The sequence below is a fragment of the Lactuca virosa genome, chromosome 9, assembly GCF_052849685.1.
Source record: "Lactuca virosa cultivar CGN04683 chromosome 9, Lactuca_virosa_CGN04683_v6, whole genome shotgun sequence".
Lineage (NCBI taxonomy): Eukaryota > Viridiplantae > Streptophyta > Magnoliopsida > Asterales > Asteraceae > Lactuca > Lactuca virosa.
This window is the reverse complement of record NC_136434.1, coordinates 292,005,066-292,026,150: the sequence shown is the minus strand read 5'-3', so window position 1 is coordinate 292,026,150 and position 21,085 is coordinate 292,005,066. Positions and strand designations below refer to the sequence as shown.

General features: G+C 35.9%; 1 protein-coding gene and 1 pseudogene across 3 annotated transcripts; one reads left to right on the top strand and one right to left on the bottom strand.

Annotated features, from left to right (window-relative positions):
* Nucleotides 1-9,165: 9,165 nt before the first annotated feature.
* On the bottom strand, nt 9,166-15,115 carry LOC145140361 (telomere repeat-binding protein 4-like). 3 transcript variants are annotated; one of them, XM_079073877.1, is made up of 17 exons: nt 14,577-15,115; nt 14,291-14,469; nt 13,696-13,894; nt 13,448-13,544; nt 12,909-13,317; nt 12,690-12,824; nt 12,524-12,603; nt 11,980-12,418; nt 11,426-11,883; nt 11,236-11,343; nt 11,055-11,151; nt 10,783-10,908; nt 10,586-10,689; nt 10,345-10,477; nt 10,005-10,158; nt 9,827-9,899; nt 9,166-9,404 (listed from the first exon to the last, which is right to left on the bottom strand). In XM_079073877.1, the coding sequence occupies exons 4-9, from the start codon at nt 13,535-13,537 to the stop codon at nt 11,804-11,806; spliced, it is 1,233 nt and encodes a 410-aa protein (XP_078930003.1). In that variant the 5' UTR covers nt 13,538-13,544; nt 13,696-13,894; nt 14,291-14,469; nt 14,577-15,115; the 3' UTR covers nt 9,166-9,404; nt 9,827-9,899; nt 10,005-10,158; nt 10,345-10,477; nt 10,586-10,689; nt 10,783-10,908; nt 11,055-11,151; nt 11,236-11,343; nt 11,426-11,803. The 3 variants fall into 3 exon arrangements, with proteins under 3 accessions (XP_078930003.1, XP_078930004.1, XP_078930002.1); XM_079073878.1 differs by having other exon boundaries at nt 9,819-9,899; nt 11,055-11,129; XM_079073876.1 differs by having other exon boundaries at nt 11,055-11,129.
* Nucleotides 15,116-18,371: 3,256 nt separating this feature from the next.
* On the top strand, nt 18,372-19,385 carry LOC145140644 (uncharacterized protein At2g29880-like; annotated as a pseudogene).
* Nucleotides 19,386-21,085: the final 1,700 nt, after the last annotated feature.

Genomic DNA, 21,085 nt, shown 5'->3' with positions numbered 1-21,085 from the left:
CAAATAGATGCGGCTACGTGTCAAGCTGCAGTCATAGCAGCTGTAGCAGCTGTCATGGCACACCTTAATGCTAACAATGCAAATGTTAGTGGTAATGCTTTCGGTAACCCCGATCGTGGTGATGGCCAAGTACAGCAACGAGCACCTACTTGTAAGGACACTTTGAACCTTAAGCCTAATATCCTGAAACGAAAGTTCGAGAACAAGAAAGAGAGTTGTTCAACTCAAGAACCTAACAGAGGGCAACGAACTGGGGCAGTTAATACCCCCATCAGCCCTGTTATTCCAACACCGACCACGCCGTACTTAGGAAACCTCCCACACTGCAGCAAGTGCAACTACCATCATCATGGAGTTTGCTGAGAGCTGCATTGCAGTAGATGCAACATGAAGGGCCACACCGCCCGCATCTGTAGAACTCCGTTTGAGTTCATCACTTCAACTACCAATGTTGGAACCATTCCAATATGTCACCTTTATGGTGAAATAGGACATTACAAGAGGGACTGTCCAACAGAGAAGAACGATGGGGGAGCAGGAGGAGTTTGACCCCAATATACGGGAAAGCATCAAAGAACCCTGCTATATTTTGGTACGCTTCCAAACCCCGATAATTATCCATAATTATGATTACTCTCCCGTTAAAATAAAATCACAACATTCATATAAAATTTGAAACCCTAACAGGTAAGCTATGATGACTTAGTGTATACATAAGGGTCATTTATAATTATGATTTGTAGACTTAGAGTGAGTAATCCCGCCTCATTTCCTGTTCCTTGTTTGGTTGTGGATTTAGGGCAGGGTTGCTTAGTCAAAGGTCTTACCAATCTTAATTATACATGACTTGTATACACCAAGCGATTATAGAGAGACCTAGTAAGGATCATTTCATGAAAGTTCATAATTTCAAATTATCAGAATCCTCGTATTGGTAGTACCCGCCAATTTCGAATCAAAAAGGGAATTCATAACAGTAATAACAAAATAAAATCAAAAGCGCTGAAAACTTAGGTACATAGGATAGTTCATTATCCTAAGTAATCATTTTTCCCAGAACGACTTAATATGTATTTCGTTGAGAAAATTCTGACATCCTCATTCGACATGGTTTGGCCTGGCCCTTACCATGTGAAAATTCTTATGATGTGTAAGAGAACTTTTTCCTTAATCAGCTGTAAGATGAAATTCTTCCAATCCATAACGCAAACCCTTAGGTTGTCTCTCATTTCAAAACTTCAGAAGTACCCATGCGAAGGGTACCACGCCCTTTTAGCCTACTCAGTAGATAGGAAACTTCAAACGAAAAGCACTGAAGTAGTCTTAGAAGTCAATAACCACCGAAGTACACCAATAGATCTCATAGGAAAATCATTGTACCGCAGGTCAAGTTCAAGAATAGAGACTAAGAACTCATTAGGTTAATCTATCGCTGCTAAGTGTATACATGAGAGTGGTATATAATTTAGACTTAACAAGATTAAGGATGTGTAATTCCGCCTTATCTCCTGTTCCTTGTTTGGTTGTGGACCTGGGGTAGAGTCACCCATCCGAATGTTTTGTGAAATCTAAATTATATACGACTTATATACACGAGGTGATGGTGGATGAGCCAAGTATGAGTCTTATCATGAACTTCGGAGCAAAAGCCTTCATCATATATTCTACCAGGAGGAATTCAACGTGAGACCACGACAGTGGGTCGAGATACTAAATGACTACGAATTCGAAATTCGTTATCATCCCGACAAAGCCAATATAGTAACTGACACCCTAAGTCGGAAAGAGTACTCAGGTCGTAGAGCCAATCATTGACTATGATAACCCATTCAAATATGTCCACACAAAGTAAGGAAGTTCAACAGGAAACCTTGAAACCTGAAAATGTGGCAGGTGAAACCTTGGGAAGAACGGATAAGAACGTATGTGATCGACCTTGGTAAAGCATGGGATACCCATTTACCAATTAGACGAGTCCTTTATCATGTTAGCAATTAAAGTTGCTCCATTTGAAACCTTCTGTGGTCGCAAGTGCAGATCCTATCTGCACTGGACTGAAGTTGGTAACACCCAACTAGCTAGAGGTCAAATTTCCACACAGCACCTTCGTTGGTCCGGAATTCATCCGAGAAACTACCAAAAAGAAAATACGAATCAGGAAGCGACATAAAGCTTCCAGAGTTAATCAGAGAAGCTACGGCTTCGATAAAAGAAAACCCTTGGAATTCCAGGTTGATGACCTTGTCATATGAAGGTCTCACCCCGGAAGGACATGATACGCTTGAGAAAGCGTGGAATAATAAATTCAAGGTACATAGGACCATTCGATATTCTTACCAAAATCGGTCTTGTAGCTTATAAACTTAAACTACCACAAAAACTTAATAACATTCATCCCACCTTTCACATATCTAATCTAAAGAGGTGACTATCCGATGAAACACTTGTTATTTCATTCGATGAAATCAAGTTAAATAAAAGTCTACACTTTGTAAAAGAACCAATAGAAACCATGGATAGGGAAATCAAAAGAACCAAGCAAAGTCTTACCCCGTTAGTGAAGCAATAGAAACCATGGATAGGGAAATCAAAAGAACCAAGCAAAGTCTTACCCCGTTAGTGAAGGTTCGCTGGATTACAAACTGGGGACCTGAATTCACATGGGAAAGGGAAGATTAGATAAAACGAAAATATCCACATCTTTCCCCTAGTCCATGGGTATCACTTTTAGACTTAATTTCGGGACAAAATTCTCTCTAACGGGGGGATAATGTGACACCAGTCAAATTTAGGTCAAAAATAAATTGATCAATAATCATAATTGGGATGAACAAAGTGGTAGAGATTGTAACAAGATTTCCAAAAATCAAAAGAACACTGAAATCCGAGTTATAACGAAGAAGTTATGACCAATCGAAGATCCGCGACAAAACCGGCAAAACACTGTTCAGTGTAAAAAGTGAATTTTCGATAAAAGGCTTTTTAGCCTTAACATTCTAAATGAAAGTTGTAGAATATGTTAAACCTAGAACTTTCATAAAAATAACGTAAAAATCTGACTACGTATGAGGAAGTTATGATTTTTCTAAGTTTCGGTTTAGCAGTAGACAGCTTAAAATTCGAAATATAAATCGATCGATATTTAGCCGACACAACTTAAATGAGAATCGAAGGTATCATCAAAAGTATTACAACGGTAAAAAGACAGACGAAAACGGACGTCGGATGAAGAAGTTATGAATTTTTAACGGATTTCCTGTCCCGGTCTGTTAAAAATAATAATATTAAAAATAAAGTCAAAATTAGCCTACGAAGTCTAAACGAAAGTCGTAGAGTATAATTTTACCTACGCGTGCATATAAAGAACGTCAAAAACGGAGCTCGTATGCGAAAGTTATGAATTTCGCAAGTTTTTGGCACGAAAATCGAGGAATGTGGGAAAACCGGGAAAAATCGCATGGACCCTCTTCGGCCACGTCACCCTCGCATGCGAGGCTTCCCCGTGTCTGCTACGTGTCGTCTGCTGATTGGACCGAAGTCTTGCGTGACACCTTCTGATTGGACCGAAGTTCGGCCCTCTCCTGGTCCGACGCGCATCCGAGAACCGCCTCCAGCTTCGCTTCTCCTTCTGACGCGTGGCTGCTGACTCGCCTTCGCATTCGCCAGGTGTCCGAACCGAAGCCACCTGTCCGATGACTCATTCCCTCAGCCGAACCCTCGCACCCCTATATAAAGGGTGCGAGACTTCTCGGATTTGAGAGGTTTTTCACCCAAAATTTCACCCTTTTTCACCTTTTCACCCCGTAAACTTTCTTACGACCCCCCAAGGCCCCGGTATCGTATCTAAAACCCGAAGCCCCGGAATTCTCGAGAAGATAACCTCTTTCCAGTCGAAGTGCTTCTCGCTTAAAGCCGGTTTTTACTCAAAACTCGCGGTTTCTTCGAGAAAGATCATCTATAGAAACGAAACGCTGCCCAAATCACCACTTATCAAGTGAGTTCATACCCCTATAATATACCTTTTTAAATGGTTTTATATGATTTTTAGGGAGGGGGGAATACAAGTTTAACACAATATAAATTGTGTTAATAATTGTATGTGATAATAATCACACAAAGGGTTTCCTTATGTTTTTAAGGATTACCAAATACTTCCAAAATGACTTAAAGTCATGTTAAATCTTTAAAGTCATGTAAACTCCGTTAAATTCTTTGAAAAAGGTTTTATAAACCATTTCAAATTATAATTGCCAAAATCATGTTTATATATGTATAAATATATAAATAAGATTTGAAGCGCTTAGGACTAATGAATTATCTTATTTCCTTTTCCTTGTTTGGATGTGGAATTAAGGTGGTGTTATTTGTCCGAAGGTCGTTTCCTTCTTAATTATATATATATATATATATATATATATATATATATATATATATATATATATTATACATATATGAATATAAAAGGTTACTTCATTCGGTATCATTACCTTTGTATCATGCTGAGCAAAGGTGTTCATCCATGAGAAATCATGCTAATCAGATAGAACATATAAATTATAATATGTGTAATTTATGATTCAAAACTAAATATACAAGTATGATTCACATTCCAAGGAAAGTACCAACAATTCATTTACCTATACCAGGATATGTATAATACTTTTAGTATATGGATAATGTATTAAAGAAGTAATAATACATCATACCGGGTTTGCATTAACAAGGGTACAATACAGAGTATTAGGGTTAGCAATCACGGGGTAATAATACATCACGTCGGGTTTGCATTAACAAGGGTACAATACAGAGTACCAGGGTTAGCAATCACGGGGTAATAATACATCATGTCGGGTTTGCATTAACAAGGGTACAATACAACGTACCAGGGTTAGCAATCACGGGGTAATAATACATCATGTCGGGTTTGCATTAACAAGGGTACAATACAACGTACCAGGGTTAGCAATCATGGGGTAATAATACATCGTAAATCACGTTGAAACAATAAATTTGTGAGACTCTTCATGGTGTACTTATCTAAGTACGACCTTAAGTCCTGACTTATTAACCAGAATCTCCTGTAGGGAAGGCGTGAATTTGTGTATAGATCTATATGGTACTGACAATCCCGCACCTTCACTGTTCGCTACAGTTTGGCCGGCAGGCCCAGGGTGTCAAATATCATATCGTTTCCGACGCCTGAAGAACGTCGCATCAGGCACATCAGTCATATTAGTATGGTTAATAGAACTCACATGGATAAAACAACGAGTAAATTACTAAGTAATATACTTCTCTTAAAACAGTAACAAAAGATAATTACATCCTGACCAAATATACCTTCTGTTAGTTTTTACTTACAGTAAAAACTACGTATCATGAAATCAAGTATGGCAAATATACTTGTACTTCTGGTTTTGGAACATTTAAAACCACAAAGCAGTATTATGGATAATATAATATTTTCCAGGATTAATACTAACGTTTTACTATAGAACGGATATAACGAATAATACTTTCACAAATGAAACGGTTTATGGGATTAAACTGCTTTTACAAAAGAAACGGTGTATGGGATTAAACTACTTTTACAAATGAAACGGTTTATGGGATTAAACCACTTTTACAAATGAAACGGTTTATGGGATTAAACTACTTTTACAAATGAAACGGTTTATGGGACTAAACTACTTTTACAATTGGAACTTAGTCATTCACTCTCTGTAAACTAGTATAACATAAAGGACCTTTAGTGGTTAATTCTATAATTCCTTAGTTTTTACATCAGAGTTATACATAAGTAATATCCGATTGACAGTGAAATGTGTGACTTCCGCCTTACTTCCTGTTCCTTTTTTGGTTGTGGACTTAGGGCAGATACACCCATTTAACTGTCCATTCGATATTAGGTTATATATAATTAGTATAAACTAAGTAATTGCAGAGGGAACTATTGAGGTTATCAGTTTATCACCTCAGGAAATATAGGATTTTCTGGAGGAACCAGCGAACTTTTCCAAGAACTTAGAGTACACTTATAGAACTAAAATACTTATGAACTCACCAGCTTAAATGTTGATCTACTCTTTCAAAATAACTTGTATTCTTAGGAATCCAGTAGACAGGTACACTCCTGAAGCTTTTGAGAAGACTACCTAGTACCGTACCGTGACTCTTGTCTTCTACTGTACCTACTTTAGTGTTTGAATATGTAATGTTTAAACGCTTATGTAAAACTTATACTTATTAATGCAATTGTTGTTTGTACTTTGATTACTATATTGCATGTGTTGTGATACTTACCTGAAGTCCTCCGCCCCCTTTCCGCCGTTCTGGTTTGGGGGTGTGACAAATTGAGCCAACTCGTCGAGTCATATGAACAACTCGTTGAGTTCTTGAGAAGAATGACGATTTTGCTCTCTTCTCCTTTGGACAATTCACAATTGAATCAAATTCAACTGAAAAACATCCTAGGCTCTGATACCACTGATGGGTTTTGAGCATAACTACAACCTATGTGTTCATGCAACCCTAATTGCTTTGGATCTAAGTTTTTCACTAGTTGAACATGCAAATTGAATACCAAAGCAAAACCCTAGATCTAGCATATATATATATATATATAAAAATCAAAATCTACATATAATTAGGGTTTAGAAGTTTACCTCACTTGTTATGTAGCAATAACAAGAAACCTTGTAGATCCTAGACTTTTGAAAGAAAGTGCCTCAAATGATGCACCTATAATGACTCACAAACACTACTAACAGAAGGATGAGAGGAGAGAGGAGGGCATACTCTTAGAATTTCTGCTAGGATTTGTAGCAACAATGCATTTTCCAAAAATCCTATGGGGTGGGGTCTTTATATAGCTGAGGGTTGCTAGGGTTTGCTGGAGGACACCCTAATTTCCTGCTTAAGGCTTCAGCAGCCCATGGACCCTTATTAAGAAACCTTGGACAAAATTAAGGAGTCCAATAGCCCAGTTTCACAACTATCAATGATTTGCAAAACAACCCCTGTTCCTTTAATCAGCTCCGTTAATCCCGAAATTAATTCCAAATTAATTTATGATTAAATACTAATTAAATAACATGATTTCTAATTAATATATTATTCTCATATTACATTAATAAATCAATTATCAACCTCTCTCTCCAAAAATCATCTTGTCGAGTTGCTAGAGTGAAGGCAAACCAAAATGACCATGCTACTATCAAATCAAGTACATACCAAAAATAGTTATGTGCTTAGACACCTAATCCAACAAAAACTCGATTAGGAGGTTTTGAGATGAAGACCGAATTCTCGTATTTCTTTGGACCGAATCCTTTCTTTGGACTGTAACGCCCGCAGATTCGGGATAGTCAATTTAGAGACAATAAGCGTCAAAAATAACTTTTTGATAGAAGATTATTTAGACTAAATAATCTTAACCAATTTATAGTATATGTCAAAAGGGTTCCGTACATATAAAGAACGCCGAAATCCGAGTTATAACGAAGAAGTTATGACTTATCGAAGTTTTACGGATAAACCAGCACGGCACCGCGTAACGTAAAAAGTGAATTTTTGATGAATTAATTTTTAGCCTTAACAATATAAACAAAAGTCTTAGTATACATTAAACCGAGAATGTGCATCAAAAGAACGTCCAAATCTGACTTCGTATGAGGAAGTTATGATTTTTCTAAGATTTAGCATAGCAGTGCACAGCCTGGAATTCGAATTTTAGATCGATCAAATTTTGGCTGATGCAACCTAAATGAGAATTGAAGATCTCATTAATAAGAGTTCAACGATAAAAAGACAGACGAAAACGAAGTCCGTATGTAGAAGTTATGAATTTTACACGGTCATTTAAAAGTGTAATCTTCTCATACTGTTAAATTTAAAATCGGTCAAAAATTAGCCAACGGAGTCAAAAGGAGAGTTGTAGATCTTGTCAATACCTACGTGTGTATATAAATAACGTCGAAAACGGAGCTCGTATGCGAACGTTACGAGGTTTAGAAGTTGGCAGGGTGCTGCTGCGAATAGGGTGACGTGGCTGAATCTGGGCCATTGCTTTCTCCCCAAGCCTTGCCACCAGAGGGTGACATGTGGCACCAACTCGACGAGTTGAGCATTATTTCACCCTATAAATACCTTGCGAAGGTGCCTTCATTTCTCACACCTTCCACTCTTTCTTTCTCACTCTAACTTCTCTCTAAACCTCCCAAAACACTTGTAAGCCCTAGGAAACTCCCCTAGCGCTAGAAGAAAGCCCCGGAGCGCCCAAAGGCTCCGAGAAAATGAGCTTTTCGGCTCGGAAGTTCTGCCCCGCAGAGCCCGGTTCCTCACTAAACCCCCTGTAAGTTGAGTTATGCTTACCGTACTTTAAGTATAACTTATGTTTAAGTTCATTATCGTTATTATGAACCTATAAACAAGATTTATCAGTGATTCCAAGTCATTATACTGATTGATCTACTTACGGGGATGATGTCTAGGTTGTGATTTAGTGAGGTTTTTAAAGTGGGATTTCCAAACAGTATACTTCGTATACCAAACGACCCTACCTCCGATATGATCCTACCTGATTGTTTCTTACTTGATAGATCATGAAAGTAGACTTTGAGTTAATGATGAATCTAGACTAATAATTAGTCGCAATAAAGATTAGCCTAAAACTTAGCCATAATAATGCTAGGTTTCGTCGAAGGAAAATAGAATCGTTAGAAGCAAAGAGCTGCCCGAGTTTGGAATCATCACTTCAACAAGTGAGTGCACTACTAGAAAAACAGCCTTTTACGACGCGCAATGTGTGTCATAAAACGTTCAGACGATGCGCAAATGTGTGTCAAGGAAGGCCCTGTCATAACGAGAGACGACACGCTTTTGCGCGTCGTCTATAGACGACACGCATTTACAACGCGCAATGCGTATCAAGGAAGCCCCTGTCATAAAGGAAGACGACACGCATTTGCGTGTCGTAATCTTACGACGCACATTTAGGACACGCATTGCATATCATTAAAGCCTCTGTCATAAATGAAGATGACACGCATTTTCATGTCATAAACTTCAGCAACTATTTACGATATATATTTACGACGCATCTTTACGATACTCATTTACGCATAATACAAAAATATTGAAACAAATATATACCAAAACAATCAATTTCATCCATAATATCATGTCAAAAAATTGTAATACATTGCTATTAAGGGGGTCTGATTGTACATTGTTATCAAGAGGTTTTCCATAACTATATAACCTAATACTACATTGATATTAAAAGGCACCTTCTTGTTTCTAATATCATGTCAAAAAAAATCCTCCATATCATTGGTTTGCCACCTAGTGTACTGGACTGCTGTCCATCGGGCATGGATGGCAAGTAATGACTTGAACATTAGCTGAAACAAAAAAGCTTTTATTAATCACACAATCATGTTTAGCTACATGATAGAGTTGTTATATAAATGTTATTAACTAATTTGATCAGATCAACATAAGATATAACAAGTTGACTAGCTATGAAAAATGCTAATTTGGTCCAAAAGCGTAGCAGATTAAGTCTTGTCCACATTTAGTCTATTAAGTATAAAAAAGAAACTAGACCAAAGAGAACATTAGCTATGAAAAATTCTAAATTTGTCCAAAAGCATAGCAGATTAAGTCATGACACCATTAAGTCCTCCATTAAGTAAAAAAGAAACAGTAGATTATGCATTCTTAAAAGAACATACAGTGATATTTTGTGGATAAGATCTGGTGAGTTCACGGAATTGGCATACACTAATTTTTAACTACGTGAGAGAGTCCCCCACCTACTTACCAAACTTGATGGGATGATGGATATTCCAAATGAATTGAGCCCCCGAATTTATGTTAAATGTATACCCTCACACCTAAATACATGAAATTTAAAGTATTAGTATTATTTATAAAGAATTTTTATATTGTAAAAAAATGAAATAAAGAATTGATGATGATCCTTGGGATAAAATGCTTACCTTTCCGATTTCTCGCCGATTTGGTATCACAACATTATATCCTACCTAAGGAAAAGCAACTTATCAGGGGTAGAATCGTAAAGATATCTAATCCAACCATTTGAAACTCATTGTCCATCACTGTTTCATCCTCAACGAGCACAACATCACCAACCTGTTCACATGATTTACATAAACAACTGAATTTTCTTATAATTTTTGTTTGTGTCAGCAACTATCCAATAACTTTGTGCAATAAAAACAAAAACAAATTGATGAATCCTTTTGAGTCAACAACTATAATAATTGATAATGCAATAAAAAATAAAATAAATAAATAAATAAAACTATAAAAGCTCACGAAGCCATCATTTTGAGTCAGCAACTATCCAATAACTTTGTGCCTCACTTCGTGGTCCTGCATCTTTACGAGTCTCTCCACCACTAAACAGCAACAAGGCATCATCATATTTGGTTGCAATCTCAATTCCCTCCTTTATATGTGTAACGAACATAAAAGATACAAAATTAACCTTAAAAACATATAAAGGTAAAAAATTCAAATTTTCTATTTATTTAGCACACCAATAACTATAAAATACCTTCAAATCAATGATTTCAATTTTTCCTTCAATAGGCCATGAGGGCGGGGGATGGTTTCCTTCAATGATTCGGGTACCAGAAAGGATATGAAAATTCAGCAGCACTGACATGTGTGTGAGTAGTTTAAGATCTTAAAAACTAAATATAAAACCATTTTATAAAATAATTATGTTAATAAAAGTTTTTGATATTTAACCTTTTTATACAAAGCTGGAAGACCTGACTCCTCAAATGGAAGATATACGGTCAACAGGACATACATGATGACTCCACATGACCAGATATCAGCAGCTCCATCATCATATCCACTTTTTCTTAAAACCTAAAAGTCAACCATGGTCAAAGCATAGGAATTAGAAGAAAACTGCTTATTAAAATTTGATATTGTTTTGGCGAACCTCTATTGTAATGTAATTTGGGGTTCCACAAGTACTGTGAAAAAGATTTGGAAAATAATTATATGCTTACTTCTTGTGGGAGTGCACTGAGTCCAAAATCTGAAACTTTTAGCCTTTCTTTGGAATCAAGAAGGTGATTTTCAGGCTATATGTATATTACAAGAACACTGTTAATAGAAAATAAAACATTTACTATAAAAATCATTACACCTTAAATGATCTGATTATTCTTAAAACTTTGTGTCTCTTACCTTTAAATCCCTATGATATACACCCTTGGAATGACAATGGGCAACTGCATCAATAAGATGTTGAAAGTATCCCCTGGCTTCCTTCTCTGGGAGCTTTCGTTTTTGAACCTGTCAATCAATGGAAGGGTCACGAGGGTAGTTTAGGTATTTTATGTATCAAATAGTACTTCTATCAAAAAGTAGAGCTTACAATTCTGTCAAAAAGCTCTCCTCCAGTGACAAATTTCAGTATTATATATATATATATATATATATATATATATATATATATATCTTTGTATGGCTTGCAAAGGAGTTCCAGTCAAAAGCAATCTGTGAGAGCTATTATAATGCTTCAACTCAGCATTTAACTTGCAAGAAAGCATTTTTTATACGATGCCCTTCATCAGTTATAATATAATGCCAATGTATCTTGCTCAGTTTTGGCCTATCATGCTTGTTCATGAGATACTCATAGGTTGTCAAAAGAACATTGAACTTTTGTTGAACTATCTTTTCCTTGCAGTGATGCAAATACTGTTTTAGACGACCAAAAAAGATGGAGAAATGAAATCACATCAACTTTTCTTTACATTGTTGTCTTCTGATGTTTCTCATTTTGATGTTGAGACCAGTAAGCATGTGCCTGCCAATTTAACATCACGCCATCTGCAAATTTTTTACAAACAAATATTAGAAATGATAATAATAATAATAAATAAATAACTTTTTATTTTTTTTTTAAATGTAAAAAAAAACACAGACCTTCCAGCTCCAAGGGTCTCAACAGCTTCCACAAGCGCTTCTCCTTCAGACACTGAAAAAGGTCTCCTGGTTCACTCAAAGGGACAATTGAGTGTATCTCAGGATCTACAACCACAAGAGCTTTTGAATCTGCCACTTGTTCTCCTCCTTCTTCTTCACTTATTGCATTCACATGTTCTACTTCATTCTTCTCCAACACGGGACTAGAAGGTATCAATAATGGAGTTTCTTTCTGTATAGGAGATGGAGATGGAGATGGAGAAGAAGGCTCAGGTAAAGTAGGCTCCAATGTGAATCCTAAAGATTCAAGATTACATTTTTGGGAAATCCCTGTTTGTTCTAATGTTCTGTTGTCATCTCTAACTTTCTTGTCTTGAACAAGTACCCCTACATGTAATTGACCTTGTAGAATAGCTGTAATAGCCTCCATCACACTCCTCTAAAAGATATAATTTGCATAACATAATATATTATATGATTAGATCATATGAATATAGAATTTGACAAAAAGATACTCAAAACTTGACTAATTTCATTAACATACCTTAAGTGAACCCACAGTTGCAGTCTCAGGTACCTCAACGTATAATTCTGGCACTTTAAACGACTTTATACTAAATTTCACTAAAACCAACAAAAATCATATGTATCAGAGACTTGTTAATTATAAAACCTAACATAATATTCAAGAGAAAGAGAGAGAGAAATACCATAAGTATCTTTAGTGTTTGCAGGTTTTGAGCAATGATGGAAAGACTTCCTCCTCTTAGATGCTTTATCTGCTTGATATTGTTCTCTCATGTATATATTTTTCCTTTTATGGTAAAAGGACCTAACTTCACTACCTAAAACAGCAAACCAAATAACTTAAATTCTGTATAAAACATCAAAATATGTAATTTACTAGAATGGAATATTATTGTTATTACCATAATCCTTGGGTTTTGGAGCTACTTTACGATACCTAGAAGTCAACATATTCCTTATTCTTTTGTATCCATCACATGATCTTGACCCAAACGCCCTCCTTTTACTATTATAATGATTATACCTAAAATAACTTTCATCATCATCTCTAATATCTATCTTCATATTGCCTCTATTATGCTTGTGAACATGATCACTATAGAAGGATAGATGTACCCTACTAGAATATTTCTTTAATACATGATTATTTACACATGATTCCATTTCCACCTCATCCTTTAACCCATACGTCTTAACTGCACTTAATGCTTCTAGATTGGTGGGTTGACTAGCTAGTTGACTCTCTATAAGAGTCTCATTAACTATGTTTTTGTCTTCAGAAGCTTCCATTCCCAAATTAGTATCGATTTTCTGTACGACATCACAAGTTGTAAAAACAGAAGCGCGTTCTAAACCAGAATCATTGTGTTTTCTATATATACTTTGCCCAAGATAAAACTAGTAAGCAAAAAAAAATGATTTTAAAGGAGCCTCATACTACCTGAACAGTTTTCCCCAGGCCCATTTCATCTGCTAGAATTCCATTCAAATGGTTGTTGTATAGTGACAGTAACCATCGTAATCCGTTCATCTGATACCTAAAGACAAACAATATATATATATATATATATATATATATATATATATATATATATATATATATATATAATTGCTATAGTTCGTCAGTAAGATTTACAACCTTATTTTTGTTTTATAAATTAGGGCAAATTTCAAGAGATAGAAACATACTTCACTTGTTTGCAGTGGTGATAGAACTCCAAAGCAAAAGGTGAAGTTGAAGGACTTGTTAGATGCTACACGTAATTTGTGTATCATATCAGTTTTGACCTTGTCTTTTTCAAGCATCCACTGCAAGGTTATAACTCCTTTGCAAGGTTATAACTCCTTTTATTTGGTTGCTTGCTTTCCGCATTGTCAATGATCACATCTGAACAGGTGAATTCATGTCTCACAATAACACATAAAAGAACAATACATGTAATCTACCTCAATGTTATTGCTATTGTACATGTGTAGTTCCTTGCTCAAAATATATAATATAGCATTAAAACACAAGAGTCACTCATTGGGGCATTTTATCAAACAGTTGGTGTTCACCACAAAGTATCCCTAAACGGGCAGTGATTAATTATTCAAAGATTACCAGGTTGCTGTCTTATATAGTAACAAAGCAACCAAAAATAACAAGCAGTAGCCCGACTTGTAGGAGCGTAGAGAAATAAAACATCAATTGTGTTTAGAAGATTCAAAAGATTTACAAACAGCGTAATTCAGAAAAAAAAAAAGTGTTTACTGATGACTATACTAAGATTTGATTACTCACCTGTATATATAAATGCCTGATGGTTCCATCATTGGCAGTGGGTAACAAGTTCACGACATCAACCACTCTGTAGTCATGAAACCTTGCGGTGAGATTCTTGAGGGTTTCAACGACCCTTGTAGGCTCGAGAGTAACCAAGTCGTAGGGTTGTGTTACCATACCAGGAATCCATAGCCAAGCTGGGTGAAGGAATAAGACGATTTAATAAGATAACTCTAAAATAGGAGAGAGAAACCTAAATTCCCTTTTAGGTTTTGAAAACGTGAATTCAAGGAGAGGAGGAAACCTTGTTGGGCTTAGAATCCCTAGTTCTTCGTCATAGAGCCCTCAATCGTAATGATTTTGTAAGGTCTATTTTTTGGAGCAAAAAACCCTCAATCTCAACAGTCTTGTTCCGCCTTAAGATTTGACGAAGGTGAAAGCTAAACTCCATCATCTCCAAACGATTCCATACGATTTCAACCCTTTGTAATAGCCTCTTCAGTTGTTCTATTATGTCTCGTACCCGTCGATCACCACTAAAAACCCTAGCACGTACTAAGTCGATAGAAAAATGAGAGAATCGGGATTTTAGAAGAAAATAAAAGACCTCCCGCTACCTACTAAGAAGGAAGACGCACGTTAGGGTTCTTCGTCTGTGTGTTGTTTTGATTTATCTATGGGAAATCATAAACAAACGAGAATCAAGCTTTGCATTCCACACTTCATAGCGATAACTCATGGAATTCACAGATCTTCGTTAAGCCAAACCATGGAAAAGAGAAAAGTAGAAACGAAGGAAGATGAGAACAAGGCGGGCGGGGTTTTCTAATTTTTGGGGACTTCGTTCCCGCTTAGCTATTAAAGGTCGGAAAACGCGCGTTCCATTAAAATTTATAAAGCCACATCCTTACACGACACACATTTTATCAAAGGTGCCCTCCGTGTTTTTTTCTTTTTTTAATTAGACACTAATTTAAGGGCACGAAATAATACGTGACCTAAATTCTTAAGGGCATGTTTGGTAAGGGGTGATTAAGACAGGAAAGGAATAAAGCATTCAAATGGAATGGCAAGACGTGTGTTTGGTTGGAGTAAGGAAAGGATATCTCCATTCAAAAGGGAATCACATTCCCCCTGAACACGCTGTTTTCATTCAAGGGGGTACCCCTGATTTTTTTTCATTCCATTCAAGCGCTATTACACATCTTCCCATTTTGCCCCTAATATCTATCATGAACGCAGAAAAATCAGCTAGATATCAATTGATTTCCCTCCAAATCGGAAACAAATTAGCAACCACAATCTCCAAAATCGCATAAAATCAGCCACGTATGGCAGCAGATCGTCTCTTTATAGGGCTTCATTCGACCATTCTTAGTACTGGTAATCCCCTTTTTAAGATTTCTTTCAAGTTGATCTGAAGTTATACTCATCAAGAAACGTCATTTGTGAAGGTTAGCATCTCTCTGCCTTTATTTTTGTTTATCTAATTTCTGAATGTGTTCTATTCATTGCGTGTTCTTCTTTCTGTGTGCCACTGATATCATATAATTAGAGCTGTAAATTATTGTTTGTATGCTGTATAAATCTGATAAGAAAACTTGAATTTTGTAAATGGGGGATGAACATATGTTGTGTATATGGCTGTAGATTTAGATTGAATGGGATATAGGATTAACAAGAATCTTTCTAAACGCTAGAATGTTGTTTCATCCCTTTATTCAGGTCAAATCATTAAAACTTTTTTTAGCTGTCGTTCTAAAAAGAAAATCATAAAAACTTTACATTCCAACCATATAGCTCTTTGTATTTCATATAGACCCTAAAAACGAAGAGTTCTACACCCATCTTCAGATTCCAAGATGGTGTCATTTCAGGGGGTTTTGATGACAGGTCTGGAGAAAAATCTGTCACAAAATATGCATGCAAGAAGAAGATACAATATCCAGGGATATGTAATTTGTTCATGAAAAAAAACAAACAGACACACACACAGTTTCCCACCAGTTTGAAAAATCTGTCACAAAATATGCATGCAAGAAGAAGATACCATATCCAGGGATATGTAATTTGTTCATGAAAAAAAACAAACAGACACACACACAGAGTTTCCCACCAGTTTGACCTGGACAAAAGAAATATGACAAGTTTGATGATAGATTTACCAAAAAAACACATAAAAAAACATAGACCATAAATCCAAACACACGACTAAAGTTTAGTTTGACCTTAAGAAACCATGAGATCTGAGTCACAAAGTCTAGTTTCCATCTGATGATATGCATACATTACATACTACTTCATATATAAAAAATTTCCAAACTCAACTCACCTCAAAAGTCAGAACCTTCTCATGTACTTATTCCCAGGACCGATTATGGTAAAATCAGTTGGGTTCCTGTTTAACAAACACACCAGGGTCCTCCTCTTACCTGGCGTACCCGTAACCACCGGACCCGGATCCTTTGACCCACCCACTCCCACCAAGGGCTGACCCACAACAGTCCGCCCAGTCCCACTTGGCATGTCATATGAACCACACCTTTTTGGATTAGCATCCAGTGCCACCTCAGCTTCAACCATTAATAAATTTTATATGCTTTCAATATTTCATTATTTTACAAAAATTTATTACTATTGCAGTTATGGCTCGCCTTAAAATGAATAGACAAAAAAGAACAAAGAAACTTGTTGCATTTAGTACATTGTGGATTGAAATAATCAGTTTGGTAAATTGGTATTTTCAACTAGTGAGTATTATTATTGCCATACATATATTTATGTGTCCAACTAGACCTCGCTACAAGATGTTATACCCAGAGAGAAAGCAGTATATGCAAAGATTAGTGTACGAAAGTGATGAGACTTGTACACAACAATTAAGAATGAATAGGGTAACGTTTGTTAAGCTTTGTCGTATGGTTGAGATTGATGGCAAGTTAAAGGCCTCTAGGTATCTCCAAATTGACGAACAAGTGGCGATTTTTTTGTATATTTTGGCCCACCATGTGAAAAATCGTGTGGCGAAGTTTCAGTTTCATAGATCAGGAGAGACAATTAGTAAACATTTCAATAATGTACTCAATGCTGTTATTCGGTTGGAAAAAGAATTGTTTAAGAAACCCGAGCCTATATTAGAAACTTCAACTGATGAAAGATGGAAATGGTTCAAGGTATGTGATTTGCTAAACTCGAGTGTATATAGATTATTCTTGGTTAGTATTCTAATTCTCATACATATTTAATTTTGGCTATAGGGATGTTTAGGAGCAATAGATGGGACACACATAAGTGTACATGTACCAGAGGCAGACAAACCTAGATACAGAAATCGAAAATGCGAAATTACAACGAATGTACTTGCTGCTTGCACTCCTGATATGCAATTCATTTATGTATTACCAGGCTGGGAAGGATCTGTTGCAGATGGTAGAATACTACGTAGTGCAATGCTTCGAGAAAATGGATTACAAGTTAGTAAAGGCAACTATTATCTTGTTGATGTCGGGTACACGAATGGAGAAGGATTCCTCGCACTATTCAGAGGTCAAAGATATCATTTGAATACTTGGTTGAATGGTCATCGTCCAGAAAAGGCAGAGGAATATTTTAACATGAAGCACTCAGCTGCAAGGAATGTCATAGAACGTTGCTTTGGGGTATTAAAAAAAAGATGGGCTATACTTAGAAGTCCATCATTTTATCCCATTCGGACACAAAATAAAATTATCCTTGCTTGTTGCCTTCTACATAACTTTATACGAAAGGAATTGCCACATGATCCACTTGACGATGATGACATTATTGACACAATCAACGATGAGGAGGATACAAATCTTGGATCACAAGTCGAGCACATAACAACAATTGGAACATCGAATGAATGGACGGCTTTTAGAGAAAACTTCGCTAACTCAATGTTTAATTCTTGGAGATCTAGGCATAACTGATTTCTTATTGTTGCATTAAGTACATTGTGATACATTTTTATGGAATTTTAGTAATAAAGTGTTTTCAGTTGTGTTTGATAGTGACTTGTTATATATTTAGTTAATGTTTCTATAGTTCTTTATGTATCTTTTTTTTTAATTGTCAAGGTATGGAGTCACAAATTCATGGTGATAGGGGACCAGGAAAAAATAAAAGGAAGTGAAATGATATAGAAGACGAGAAACTTGTTGAAGCTATGGTTGATATACTCAATTCAGGTTCTCACTTTAAATCTGACAATGGTTTTAAGCCTGGGTTCTTTGGTGCGGTGGAAACACGACTTGCAGTCTCACTTCCCAACTCGGGAATAAAAGCAAAACCACATATTGAATCACGCATAAAAACTTTGAAGAGTGATTGGTCTGCGGTGCATGATATGATGTCATGGAACAACACAAGTGGTTTTGGATGGGATTATGAAAATAAGATGCTTGAAGCTCCTCAATCTGTTTGGCAAGCATATGCTCTGGTAATGTTTTTAATTGAATGATTTAAAACTATTTTTTAAGTATTTTTAGCATAATGTATTATTTATTTATTTTTGGATTTTTTTTAGGTACATAAGAATGCTGCAAAATGGAGAGGCAAAAAGTTTCCTCATTATTGGGACCTATGTCTTGTATTTGGGAAGGATCGTGCTAATGGAAGAGATGCTCAAACAGCAACGAATGTTATATCTTAGATAAATAACGAACAACAGGATCCAGACGATTACATGCAAGGAACTGGAGATGGGTTAGAGGATATAGATGTTGATGCTCCTGTGAGTAGTCCTACATATGCTCATTCTAAAGAAGATTTGAGTACACAACGAAAGAGAAAAAGAAGAAATAGTTGGGATCCTTTGATGAACAGCTTGAAAGATTCGGCAGATATAATTGGTTCAAAGATTGATAACGCAACAAGTACCTTTAATGCGGTTTTTGGGATCGAGAGAGATAGAGAAGACCTACGTAAAAAACTTAATTCTGAGATGAAAAAAGTTGTTGGTTTAACTGTCCGTGATTGTAACAAGGCAGTTTGTATGCTTTCAAAGAATGATGAGTTGATGGTAATCTTCTTTACCGTTGAGGATGAAGACAAATTTGAATGGGTAAAGGACTTGCTTGAAGATGATGCTTAACGTTATTTATATGTTTTTTTATAATATTGCAGTTTTTTAAGTTATGAAAATTATGATAATTTTAGTTTGTTAGTGTTGGCTAGACTTTAATATGTTTTTATGAGATAAAGTTTTTTATTATAAATAAAAGTTCTTATTTATATAAACCATTTAGAATAGAAACTATAATTTCCAAATAGATAATGTTGAATTTTATTGAATTCTATGAATTTTGTGTTGTAAGGGTATTTTTGTCATTGTAAATTATTTTTATTCCATTACTTTCTCTTTTTTGTACATACCAAACAACATGGATGAATGAGTCATTCCATTCCATCAACTAACCAAACGTGACAATGGAAGGGTAATGAAACATTCCATTACCTCATCCATTCCATTACTTAGTCAATTCCATTCCTTTGTCATTCCATTCCACCCAACCAAACACACCCTAAATTTTTTTAAGAGATGACACTTTTTTAATGTCACACTCTTTTGCGTAACATAAATCAAGGAGTGTCGTGGTTTGCGCGTCGTAAAAGGGTCTTTTTTCTTGTAGTGGTGCATAGTCACTTTCATGAACATGATTTTAATACAAGTATCGAATAATGTATTAAATATCTTTTGGTGTGTGATATTTGATATTGCCTGAAATACGTGTTAAGAGCATATCTGAAAAATATATGATGATACAGAGTAAACCTAAATTAATTAAAGGGAATATTGGGTAGTATATCTTTATGGGTACGAGTGAGATATATACGGAAAGTCGAACTTTAAAACTTGTCATTGATCCGAGAGCGTGGATTAGACTTAGTCATTTGTCCTTGGTCTGAGAGTATGGAGAGGACATAGTTATTTGTCATTAATCCGGGAGCATAAATTAGACATAGTCAATTGTCCCTAGTCCGAGAGTATGGAATGGGCATAATTATTGATCCGGGAGTATGGATCAGACATACCTGATCCGGGAGTATGGATCAGGTAAGGAAGTTAGTTTTATATCTGGGAGTATGGATCGGGTAAAGAGGTTAGTTTTAGATCCCGGAGTATGGATCAGGTAAAGGGGTTAGTTTTAGATCCGGGAGTATGGATTAAGTAAAGTGGTAAATTTTAAGGTCCGAGAGTATGGATAGTTTTGTTGTAAGGATTGACGGGGTGGGGTAAGAGTTGCTTATATATGGTGAAATTGTATATTTTGTGAGTTCAAAATTATATATATGATATAAAATTGCGGGATTGAAATCCCTATGTACTCACCAGGTTTCCCAACCTGACCCACTCAGTTTATTTGTATCACAGGTGTCGATATAAAGCTACATTACACCGAGAGATTAAGGAGATGTAGATCACTAGTATAAATGAATGTAAGTTCTGTTTATGTTTATGTTTCTGTATCTACGATGACATCCCAAAGTTTTAAAAAGAATAAAATGCATTTCTTCGGAAATTCTTTGATAACGTAATTATCATGTTTTTTTGGGAACAAATTCCGCAACACTTTTTTTTAAATGGTTACTCTTATTGGAAAATAAAGCATAAACAAATCGGTCTTTCCTGGCCGTGAAAATGGGGATGTCACATGGATCGAGTCCGACGATAAACCACCCAAATCAAACACAACAATTTCTAATTAAGGACTGAGTCCCCCCTTCTAACTGGGCTGGCAACAATATCAAACAACCCCCAATTCGTTGAGTTACTGAGTTTTAGTAAAAAGG